This window comes from Choloepus didactylus, chromosome 13 (assembly GCF_015220235.1).
Source record: "Choloepus didactylus isolate mChoDid1 chromosome 13, mChoDid1.pri, whole genome shotgun sequence".
Lineage (NCBI taxonomy): Eukaryota > Metazoa > Chordata > Mammalia > Pilosa > Megalonychidae > Choloepus > Choloepus didactylus.
In genome coordinates this window covers 41,497,294-41,510,083 of record NC_051319.1, presented here as the reverse complement: position 1 = coordinate 41,510,083, position 12,790 = coordinate 41,497,294, and the positions used below count along the sequence as shown (strand labels likewise).

The 12,790-nt window shown below is 34.7% G+C and overlaps 1 protein-coding gene across 19 annotated transcripts in view; it reads right to left on the bottom strand.

The window, feature by feature from the left end:
* The window catches only part of PAM (peptidylglycine alpha-amidating monooxygenase), a 306,111-nt gene that overhangs the window by 131,676 nt on the left and 161,645 nt on the right, over nucleotides 1-12,790 (bottom strand). For all 19 annotated transcript variants that reach the window (XM_037801760.1, XM_037801762.1, XM_037801761.1 and 16 more), the window contains one exon: nucleotides 4,521-4,578. In XM_037801760.1, the coding sequence (XP_037657688.1) occupies nucleotides 4,521-4,578 (58 nt within the window). The remainder of the gene's footprint in view (nucleotides 1-4,520; nucleotides 4,579-12,790) is intronic.

Genomic DNA, 12,790 nt, shown 5'->3' with positions numbered 1-12,790 from the left:
TGCTGGAAAGTACCCAATGGTCATTTTGGAGATGGAAACTAAATTATTCATGTTGGAGAAAATCCTCATTGACGGAAGAAGGGAAAGATGATGCAGTCAACTATCGGAAGCAGAAATCAGACAGAAAGGTGACAGAAAGTGCATGGAGATGGCAACACACATATACAAATACACACACACTAATACATACAACCTCTTATTTACTTCTGTCAATGCCACAAAATGTGTCACATGGGCATTGTTCCTTTCCGGACCACGGTCTTCATACTCATGCTATCTAGTGACCCAAAGCATAATCAAAATTAAATTGTTCCTCCAGTTTTAGAAGCATCCTAACATCACCTGAACATGTGCTTTGCTCAAGAAAGGTCACATTTGTGAAATATTCAAATCTAACTGGGCAATTCGGCTGTCAAAATTGTTCTCATACAAGACACAAGCCCAAGAGAAGCAATGAATCATTAGATTAGTCTCATCTACTTCTAAATACAATGACTACTATCTCATCTGGAAAGTGAAATTTGATAGATAGCGACTTGCCATCATTCACTAAGGAAAAGACACATTTATTTACTGGTCATCCACGTGAGGGAAAGCAAGTGGATGAAGATGACAGTCAAATTTCTTGGCTGAGTGGGCAGCTGTCAGAGCCAATTCCTCTGGGTGTCTGTAAAACACCTTTTAGACAGTTGCACAGTTCAGTGGTAAAATGTAGATTTTTGTCATATCTTAAACAATCCCAATTCTGTGATTTTTTTTATTAAAACAATACACAAAAGCAGTACTCTAAAGAAGACTATGATTTCAACGATTTTGTTCAAAATATAAAAACTGCACTTAGCCCTAATCATAGTATTTTCCCAAACAATATTTTAATTCACATTTAATAATTAAATAAGATACATAAACATATCATACATGTTATATGCTCATAGGTAAATATAGCAAACATATACTCAAATAAATTCCATTATAATTATGGTTGTATTTTCTCAAAATTAAGAAGTGTATTTATCTAAAATGGGTTATATAGTCAAATAAAAATAAAGACTAAGTTGTGAATTAATCAAATGCAATTTTGACTTTAAACACCATTAAGAAAGTTTGTCTTAGTCCAGATAAGCAACATGAATTTTATTCTGCCTTTCGTGATTTTCTTCAGAAATGTGAAAAGCAAAAGGAGAAAGTCCTTTTCTTACATTGTAATATTTGTATTCTTGTCTTTTAAACTTCTGCAAGGCTGTGATTTCCTTGAACTCATGTCATAATTCACATCCCCAATGCCTAGCCCAGTGAAAGACACACAGCAGAATTTTTAAAAGTTTGCTCAATTAATTAACAAGGAGTTTTTATTAAAAAACAATTATCCCCTATATTAAAACCAATAATATAATGTAAGGCAAAAAGATAAGTTGTCTACTATTAGAAATGCGGCCTTAGAGAATAGGCCAAACAAAATGCTTTCTAAGTGCTTATTCATGCATTTAGCATGCATTTACTAGGTCCCTACCATATCCTGCCAGCATTCAAAAATATAAAAAGCACAGAAAATGATAATAGCAGCTATAAAGCGATAAGTGCATTAAGAAAAACTAAAGTCTTATGGGTCTTTAGAAATCTTCATTTTTAAACCATACCTAATTTTACGATAAGGCACCCCAAGACCCATGATTTTGGATAACCATAAAAAATCTAAAGTTTTATTCTCTATGCCATCGAGTCCCTTAGCATGAAAAAGCCTTGGTTACTCCACAAGCAAAATTTTCATTTTTGGGGTCCTGAAAAGCTTTTATATATGCTGATCCACACTCCACCCCCAACATGCAACCCATATATCCAAGCCCCTTTTCTTCTCCAAATCCTTAAATCTTATTGTGTGTTAGGATTTATTTTGGAAGCTAGTTTGAGGTTTATTTTATTTTTTGGCAAAACTGGCCAGTGTTCTTAGTAGGGAGTGAAGGTAAAGGAATGAAAGAATTAACTGTGTGTGATGTAGGGAAGACAAGAGATATGCTATTACTATATTGCAGCTCCAGCTATCTACTTGATAACTTCTTCCATTCCTTCCCTTGTATCACTAACCTCACTCCCAAGTCTGTTACAATTTGAATGACAAAACTAGACGAACACAAGCTAGTAAAAACCTTGGGCATGTATCTTAACCTCTCTGTTCCTCTGTTTCTTCTTCCATAAAACGGCTTACATACGCTTCAAGTTCAGGGTCTTAAAGTGCTGGCAGACCCTCAGTAAAAGATGGCTGGTGATGGTCTGATCACGTAAACAATGCCTCTACACAAACCACTGCCCTAGGGCCTGATTAAATCTCAGACACAGATGTTCCGGTCTCTGCCTTTCTAACTAGAATGGGGGACTCCCCACAGGTTGTCCTAAGAATTAAATGAAATATTACACGTAAAACTTCCCTTACCTATCTTCTTATATAAATGATTATCTGACATTTCTCTTTCATTTTCAATTTTCCAATCTGCCTACATCTGCACTGCTGTGGTTGCTGTATTACACAAACAATAGTCACCACAAATCACCCGGAAGTAGTGGGTTGAAAGGCTTACACTACAGATGAGATAAAGCAACTTTTGAACAGGCAACAAATTTTTAATATTCATACAGTGTTCTTAGTGATAAAGAAAGGAAGAAATGCTGGAAACAGTTATTAATCTTAGAAAATCTTTTAGGCCCTTGGAACTTTCAGAATATCACCCCCCAAAAAAGAAGAAAAATAAAAAACAATAACATGAAGCACAACAGCGCGTAACTATTATGATACATGGAACAGTCTGCTTTTAGAAGATAATTGCTTAAGAAAATGCAGAATCATTTAGCATGCTAGTTCCAATATAGCCCTTTATATATTTCCTGTGAATATTTTTTCTTGTTTGAATATATTCACTAGTAGTTTTCAATTTAAAATTACATGAAAGAAAACACATTTATATTAGAAGAGCAATAGCACATTCCAGGATATATATTTATAGCCCTCAGAGCCACCAGCTCTGAAAAGTATACAATCACTAACCCCAAGGAACAAACCAGTATAATGCGAGACCCATAATATTGCTGTGAAACAAGACTACCATATTTACACAGGTGGGTAGAATGTTCTTTTCAAACCAAGAGTGAAACAGAAGGAATCAAAACTACCCCTGAACTTGGACAAATAAAATATAAAGTTAGTAATAAAAAAAATCATGTAAACTTCCCTTTTATGAGAAAATATTATTGTTTTCATAGGCTGTTAAATATGTAGATATGAAATTGAGGAAAGCTTTACTGTTCATACTTTAATTCTGAATTTATATTCTATCATCTTTGGTATAACTCAAAGTGCTACAATTAGGGTCTTAAAAATATTTTTCTGTCTTTATAGTTACTCCATTCAGGACTTGGGAGCACAACCCTTCCTAACTTTTTTCTTTGTAATATTAAAAAATTATACAAAACAGTAGTCAGGCAACGCTCAACTTTCCAAGGTCTGACTTCCATCCTTAAGAATTAACGATGGAGCAAATTTTGTCAATAGTGTTGTTATCGGTTATATTTTCTGTTGTGATTACCATGAAGGGTCTGAAAAAAAAAATGCACATTGCTCTGGCTTTGCAGGGCTATAATGTGCATTTCTGTGGGAACGCCTCATAAAATTCATCTTCAGACTGCCCCAAGGCTACTGTACACATTTTACAATTCTCATAATAGCCATTTCAGATAGCCCACTTAAAGATTAGTTTCAAGGAACCAAAGTACAACTCTCATTACCATCCCTTTCTCTCCAAAATCAACATCTCAAACCAGAAAAGTGAATGGAAAAAACAAATCCGTGAATAATTTGCCAATCAAGGTTCTTCCCTAAACAGTGAAGTCTGTCATAAGGGATGTTTAAATTAAAACAACCTAGATGAAAACAGATGGTGCTTTGTCACTTTTCCTATCTGATTTAAAGGTATAACTGAGGTAGGAACTGTTATTTAAGAATCCTCTTATTCTATAATATAAACAAAAGGGCTGATTCTTTCTTCTTTCCTCCTTCCTTCCTTCCCTCCCTGCCCCCTTCCCTTCCTTCCTTTCTTCTCTCCCTCCCCATCCATCTACCTGTCTGATAGGTAAAATCTTACTTTCCCCAGTGTTGATTCTAAGTGCAATCGATTTATAGCATGAAACAGCAAGTAAATAAACAGTCCGTTGAGCAGAGTGGAATTAAGCATCCAGCCACAGACAGAAAACCAATACTATACAAATGGGACTACACGGTATTGGCGGCCATTGACATCTGCATGCAGCTCCTTAACTACCATTACTCATGAATCTCTCCAGATACAGTTTGTAATCTTGTCTCTCAGCAGCTCTCTTTAGTTTGTTTCTGCATTAGGCATGATAAATGCATTTTAGAAACTGACATTAAAAGATTAATATACTCATATCCATCAAAGAGACCCTTTCACTGATTTCAAATAGCTGCCCTCTCTTCAACTGTCCCCCTCCAATACCATCCAATTAATACTTACTCACGAAGGCTTCTTCATCCATGGGCAAACGTAATGATGTGCAGAAGTATGTATCAGACTGTTAAAGAAAGAAAGATACAAAATCTGAATTAACAACTGTTAGTAAACAAAAGATGCTAACTATTAAAAGCATGGCTTTGATAACTGAAAAAAAAAAAAAGAAAAAAGAAAAAAAAAAGACAACAAACAAAAAAACTACTGGTCCAGTGAGGTGAGGCAACCTGCTAGGGCTGGAGGATGAAGGGCTAGGTCTGGACTTCCGGTTCCCTAAAAGTTTTTCTAAGACTTTTTCCTAAGCGACTTCAGATCCTATTTATAAAACCAGTTATATGACTCATAGTTATAGTATTGTTACAAAGGGCAGCATTATAAATGCTCATATAAAACTGCCTGGAAAAATTTAATACATCTGGTTTTAAAATAGTGAGTTGGTTTTAAATGACCATCTCTAATATTTGCATAATTAAATATTTAATTTCATGAATCACAACTGCCCAATATATATCAGAAAAGTTCAGTGCATAAAAATTGGTCTTAAAATATAATATATTTTATTGTCCTCCCCTTAGTTTAAAATTCTTTACATAGTATATCAAATAAATCAACATTAATTCAGTTATTCCTTTTTTTCCAATTACTGGTCTCTTATCTAAATGGTCAATTTTCCACTATCAAATACAGTAACATCAAGAATGCTTAGTGTTAAAAATTGCAATTTAAGGAGACAGGGCTTCTGCTGATCTATCAGTGCCACTTCCTTAATGGAAATCCATACACAGTAAAGTATGTGCTATGGCTGATAACACACCCAATAAAAATACAGCTGTACTCATTTAATAATTCATACTTCGTGGATTATTACTGTGCAGTGATAGAATCAAGACTCTATCAACAGAGATAGTGATCATTTGGGTTTCTCAAAACCTACTAACCAGTAGGTTAAAACCTAAAAACTGTAAAGTTTATATCTGTTTTGTTTTGTTTTTTTACTTCCATTTTGGTGAACAAGGAAGTTCCAATATAGTATTTTTACATCAAACAAGAATCTTAAAACTTGAAAAATTACAAGATATGATTCAGTCTGAGCTATTATTGCTGCATATATGCTATTTTTCTCATTTGAGTAGACTGTTTAAAAGACTTTATAATTATTTAAATTCATCTTTATTTTGCTAAGGAGGAAATGTGTTGGAAAATGTTGAAAGTTATACAGTAAGGAGTTTAAGACACGTAAATGCTTGAGAAATGAACTTTTATCCAAAATCCAAGAATATTAGGGAAAACAATGCTTTAAGATCTTTCAATCATTCACAAGATGCTCATAGGTATTTTTTCAATCTCTAAACTACTAATGTTACAAAACATACTTACTCTTCTAATATGAAAAAATAAGTTCAAGAATCTTTTATATTTGATTATCTGAGCTACTTGTGTGGCTGCTATAGCTGCCGATGTTACTATTACTATCTCTAGCCAACATTTATTGAATGCTTATTATGAATCAGGTATTGTTCTAAATGTTTTATTTGTGTCATATAATCTAACACCTAAAAAATCCTATATGATAGAAAGGTATTATTAACCCCATTTTAAAGATGATAATAATAATATTGAAAGCTTACTATATGCCAGCACTGTTGAAACCAATTTACGCGTGTTAACTCATTTAATTCTCAAAACACATTCCTATGTTATAGGTTCTATTATTACACCCAGTTTACAGACGAGGAAAGTGAGACAAACTAAGGTTAAGTAACTTTGCTAAGGTTGCCTCACTAACAAGTACAGAAGCAAGGGTTTAAACAGAGGCAGTTGGAACAAAGCAAACAGATAACACAAAGCAAGGTGACAATTAATGACTTAATTGCAAATATAAAAACAAAAGTAAATTTATAGTAGTAAAATGTACATTTATAACAAGAAAAGGTCAAAGCAAAGGCCATAATGTAAGCAAACCAAACAGAAGGTCTTTTTACTTTGGACTAATATTTTTGGATTTTACTCTATCTTTAATTTTATATTAAAAGCCACTGCAAGTTGTGTTTGGAACAGGCAAGACAGAGACAAAAAGAGTTATATCAAATCCAGCAAGTTGATTCTCTCAATAATAAAGATGATGGTTGTAACATATGCAGAATGAAGGAAACTGCTATTGATATTAAGCACTGATCACATCCATACTGTAATGCTTGCTCTTCCCATCGGCTGCCCAATTCAAAAGGACGGAATAACTTGGGAATGTCTTCCTTCTATCAATTTATATTTCTTGTCTTATAACTTCTCTAATAATACAAATGTGTTCAGATCTCAACTCTTTCTCTTCTGTCAAAGTAAAATGCACCATCATACTCTGATTTAAGTTTTACTTATGCCCTATTTTCCAAGATAAAGAATAATTCTGTTAGAAGAAAGGGAGTTAAAATGTTATTTCTAAAAATGAGCACATTTAAAAACACTGTATATCAAATCAATAATTATGTCTTCAGACGATAGCTCTGAAGACCACAGTTCAATAGAACAGAGAACAGCAAAAGGTAATTTATCTTTTTCCCTGCAGCCAAAAAAAGCTTTCGTGATTTTGTTCTGAAGTATTCTGGTAACATGATTTGGTTTCTAGAATTGAGTTGAGAGCTCAAGTTCAATGTAAATAAGCTCCCAAGGGACATTTACAAGGTTCAACTGAAGAAGTCAAATTGTAAAGATGACTCAGGAGCAAGTTCCGTCCTGCTTAGGCTGGCTGAGTATGAGTAAACACTTTTTTTGTGTTCCTTCACTTTATTCTCACAACTATGCTGTAATAGTTCTAACAGGCATTGCCCCTTTTTTACAGAAATGGAAACTGATTCATCACAAGGTTACTGATTCACCACAAGGTTACCGATCCACCTGCAGCCACCCAGCTAGCTGGTGAAAAGTACTTACACTAAGGCTTCAAGACCATCAAAGATGATGAACTATCCTTCTTGCCACTTTCTTGACATCAAGTTTTATTCTAGTTAAATTGTGATTCTGGATATTCCTTTAAGTCTTCATGCCTATGTTTTTCTAACTAAAAAATGAGACTAAATTCTATATTTTAGGACGTTGGCCCTTGCCAAACTGTTATGAACTTATTGCAGCACAGGGAAAGAAAAATTATTTGGGTGATCACAAAATACTGTTTCATCAATACAAGTTAATTTCTATAGCAGGTCACCAAGAATGGATGGTTACTTTAAATTTAAATTACATGCCTACAAACAACAGTCAGTTTCAGAATTTAAGACTTTAATAATTTGTAATCACACAGTTTCGACTAACCCTGTGATTTGAGAATTCATTTAAAAGGGGTTTTCGGAACCTAGCCTCCCAAAGCCACAATGTTACAAAAAGTTGAATAATGCATTTCTCAAAGTAGTAAAAATCATTATATCACTAATATGAGCAGGTAACCAGTTGTGTTTTTCATTTTTTGCATGTTCAATACCAAGAAAACTATTTAATAATAACCTGATTAGGTAAATGTATCCTATAGTCTTTGTCATTCAAAGATAATTTTTAAAAATCAAATGATTGAAACATACTATTTATAGTTAGCATATGATACCACGAAAAAGGTAGAATATTTTTTGCAATGCCTACTTTATTCTAGAAGCTGTCCAGTCATTTTATTTCCCTTGATAACACTGACAGGCAGGTAACACAGGTAACATTTTAAAGATGGAGAAACTAAAGATGAAGGATGTAAGTAACTTGCTCAAAATTTTTAAAAATCTAGAGATTGATTAAATGGAATTTGTACTCAGTCCACTAAAGCACTTCTCTTTCCGCTATGGAAAAATATGTATTAGAAGGTTATTTGTGAAATCTCTCTAACATTAGAAAAGAAAAAGCTGTCAGTTCTTAGACACAATTTTATTTACTTGATTAACAGAAGAAATTAAAGAAGCAAAGCACATAATATTTAACAAGAAATTCCAGTCCCAAGTCCCCTAGATTTTCAATAGCATCTGAGACAATTTTCATGAAGGTTGTTGACAAGCTGCAATGAACTAGACTAGAGCCACAGCTATTTAGTGTTGGTCAGTATTTTGCTTCTGCAAAGTAAAGCTATTTGAAAACATATACATAACTCAGATCAATGTTTCTCTCTTACACATTCTGAAGACACAGTAACACTTTAACGCCCATTAAAATAGTCTTTTCATTTGAACACACTGTCCTAGAAAAGATGCTTCTATAATTCAACCCAAGCTACTAGTACAGCCTTTCACAATTTTCCATACATCACTATCACAAATCTTTTTCTCTCTGTGGGAAGAGCATTGTATCTAAGCTTGGTGCCAGGGGACTGTCTGTAAAATACTGTGGATTCAAACTGCAAACATAAGGCTCAGATGTACAAAAAGGGAGAAATAATATGAATCTACATAGCCATGTCTCTGGTGCTATCTGTTCTGGCACATCAGCCAAATCTGAATCAAGAGGGATATCACATTGCTGATGCCTCTTCACTGCTGCTATTGGGAACTATCCAAGAAAAGCACATTTTTCTAACAAAAGAAGACAGTGTGCTAGAAATGATAAAACATGCCCTTATTACTAAAGAACTCCTATGATATTCTATTACCTTTACCAAGAGCTCTCATGTAAACAATAGACACCACCCTTGCCTATACTATTTAAGAAAAAAAAAAGTGTTTTTTATTTTAGCGATTTGTGAGACAGATGCAGTAGTTTCTATGGAATAAGCAGTTAATAAAATTAACTGCTTATTTAAATTAATATGGGACAAACAAAACCATCTGTATACTATTACATGTGAAAACTATTCACATAAAATCAGTAATTTTTGTTTGGGGAAACCAGAGGTACCATTCAGATTCCAGCATCGAGTGCCATGATTTGATCCTGATTGGATAATATCCTCACAGCCCTTTTTTATGTAGGTTTAAAGAATGCCCCACAGACCACCTTGTCCAAGGAGACCATTCAATATGGTACCACAAATAGATGTACAAATACACAGCATGACCCAGGTTTACCTGCACATGGCCCTTTTGCTTATTTCCATTGTTATTTTCAAACTGGTTCTTCTCTAAATAGGCCATAACCCATAGAAATACTATATTGAGTAAAGTATGGTCTCTGGTAACTTTTCTCAGCCATTCCTTGTTAAATTACCAGAACCAGTGGAGCCATCCCATGGCGTACTTGTGACTTTATGCCTTAGAGTAGTTGCTCAGAAAGTAGGTAGCAATCTCTTTACCAATCCCAGATCATGCACATTTTAAATTCAGACCAGACAGGATCCAAAAGGCCCTACATTTTCACAAAGTACTCACCTCAGATCTAAATTCTGCCAAGAGCTAACAGAAACCTCAGGGACTGACAGTGGTTCTGTCACTCCAACAAGGGAGAGGTAGAGAAAATGATCAGGCCCCTTTGACAAGAATTTTGGTTATGAGAGGAAGAAAGCAATCAGAACTTTTTTTTTTTTTTTTTCAGTTTTCTTTTAATTGATCCAGATAGGTAATAGAATCAAATTACTATTTCTCAAGTAATTTTAATACACACATAATAAGCTTATGCTGAATAGGTGGTATTTTTATTCTCAACCTCATCTTACTATAAAAACAAGTAGAGCAAAGGGAAATTATTTCAAGGCATAAAAGACTTTCCGGAGCAAAAAACTCATGTTTAAAATACCTACCTCTCTGAAACCAGAAGTTATGACACTTATTACAAGTAAAATTCCTCAGATTGTCACTTTTGTGGGTAGTCTATTCTAATTTACCTTTTCCTGTTGTCTTTTCTTCACCAAATAAATGAAAGTTGCTTATTTACATTTCTTAGAGACTGGAAGAAATAGTCATAGAGAAAATTTTATGTTAAAAAATTTCCAAATGATAAAAAGAAAGTATCCCCCCAAGTGCTCCACTCTTGTCCTTAATGGTAAGAACAAAAATCTTTACCATTGGCAAAGCTCCATTCCCACCAGCTTTTTTGACATTTATCCCAATCTAGACAGTAAGCTTCTTGTGATCATGTTTATCTAGCATCCTTACTGTTTATAATAATATCTGACACATACTGGGAGCTCTATAAATATTCATTAAATGTTGCACATACCTTCTTCCTTTGTTAGCAATAAGCTCACAGTTCAAGAATGAATGAACTGAAATCTGTATTTATATATGCCACCTAATTAGGGTTTTATACAGCATCACTTTTTCATATGATTTTTATCCTTTGATTGACTCATCCCAGAATCCCATTTGCACTTTTAAACTATAATCACACTGTGGCTGATGATGACAAGATTCTCAATGCCAAGTAGTTTAAATGGAAGCTACTTTCCTGCAGAAGGGTCTTCTTTGGGAATTACAAATCTTCATGAGCAAATGACAAGGGGGAAAATATTTTGGTGAGGGAACAGCTGTCATACAACTTTCACACACTTTCATTTAAGAGTAAACAAACAGGGATATACTAATAACTGTTGGTAATTAATCACCTATGACACAACCAGGTGGTGGTCACTGTGGAATCATACTTGGCTTCCTGGCTCATGAGGGAGTTCTGCCAAGTGAAACAGCTATTCTGAACAGGGGTTGCTGATGACCCATACCACTCACCTCCCCCAACCTTAAATCATTGGTTTATGTCTTTCATCAAGTTTTTCTGAATTTGGAAGCAGTCCAATTTATGAACTCGTGCCAACATTTACAATTCAAATCCATGTTCCTCTACTTTAACATAGCTGGTTGGAAACTGACTATATCAGATTTCTCTTTGGGGAGCTTCAGAATGGAAAAGACTCCACAATTACTACCCCAAACCATATTTCTATATTATATATTAAGTGGCTTACATTTGATTCTGGAAAAAATATAGCATCTGGGAAGAAACATTCAGATTAGAAAGGGACTGTCAACTACTTTACAACTTGCATTCCATTCTCCTGAACTTTAAAATAAAACTTCATAAAACGAAGTGACCTCTTCAATTTGTATTTTCTCTAGACCTGTTCTCATGTGTCTTGCCATAGCCATCTCCTTAGTGCTTGCCCACGTTTGTATCTCTTTTGATAACTTTTTAGAAATTCATTCTTCCTTCCATCCATCCATTCATTTGTTCAACAAATACATATGTTGAGCAACTCCCGGAAGCCAGACACTGCTATATTCATACAACTGTGAGCAAAAACCATTCATGGCCTCTGACCTCATGGAGCTTATAGTCTACTGGAACAGTGAACAATTAAATAATCACACAAATAGATGTTCAATTTTAACTTTTCTTAGTATTATATGTGAGAAGTGTAGGCTGCTACAAGAGCCAGTAACTCAAGGGAAATGATCTAGGGGAAGAGGAAGACAAGGTTTTTGGCAGAGAAAATAGTATTTTCCAAGATCTGTGATTGGAGAGAATTTGGTGTAGCTGAGAAAACAAAAGCCAGTACATACAGACTGGGGGACATGTTTTGAGCTGGGGTAGAAACACCTCTAGAGCCCTGTAATCTATATTTAGGACTTAGATTGTTTTCTTTGTTTTGATTTTTGTGAGAGCAAAGGAAAGCCAATGAAATGTTTTTTTTGTAGGAAGCAGCCATGGAGGCCAGAATTAATTAAATGAGGCCAACAGGGAGGCCATGGCAGTTGTTCAGAAAAGTGATGATAGCTTAAAAGTGGGTGATAGCAATTAAGAAGAAAAGATGAGAGATTTTGGAGACATTTAAAAGGTAAAATAGACATAACTTGGAGATGGATAGGAGTGGAAAGTAAGAAGGCACTGTCAAGGATGATTCTTAGATTGTGTAATTGATGGTATCATTCACTGTAATTGATGTTATCATTCACTGAGACAGAAAACATAACACAAAAACCAAGCATGAAGACAATGATGAATTTGTTCTTGGGCATGTTAAATTTGAGAAGCTTTTAAAAAGTCCACATGTAAATGCTAAATGGGCAGTTGGGTCAAAGCTCTGCAGTTCACAAGAAAGGTCTGGCATGGAAATATAAATTAATGAAACATGAAAGCTGGGTGGTAATTAGGCAACAGATGTAAAGAAGTTCTCTCAGTGAGAGTAGAGGGCAAAGAAAAAAGAGAACTGACTGCACTGTGAAGGGGCCAGCCAAGGAAAGAGTGACCATAAAGCAGGGAGCTTAGAGAAAATCCAGATGAGTGTTTTCATTGAAGGCAAGAGAAGAGGAGCGTTCAGGAAGCAGGGAGTAGCTGACAATGCCACCAATCAAAATCCACATGTTAGCAGTGCTCCCATATGC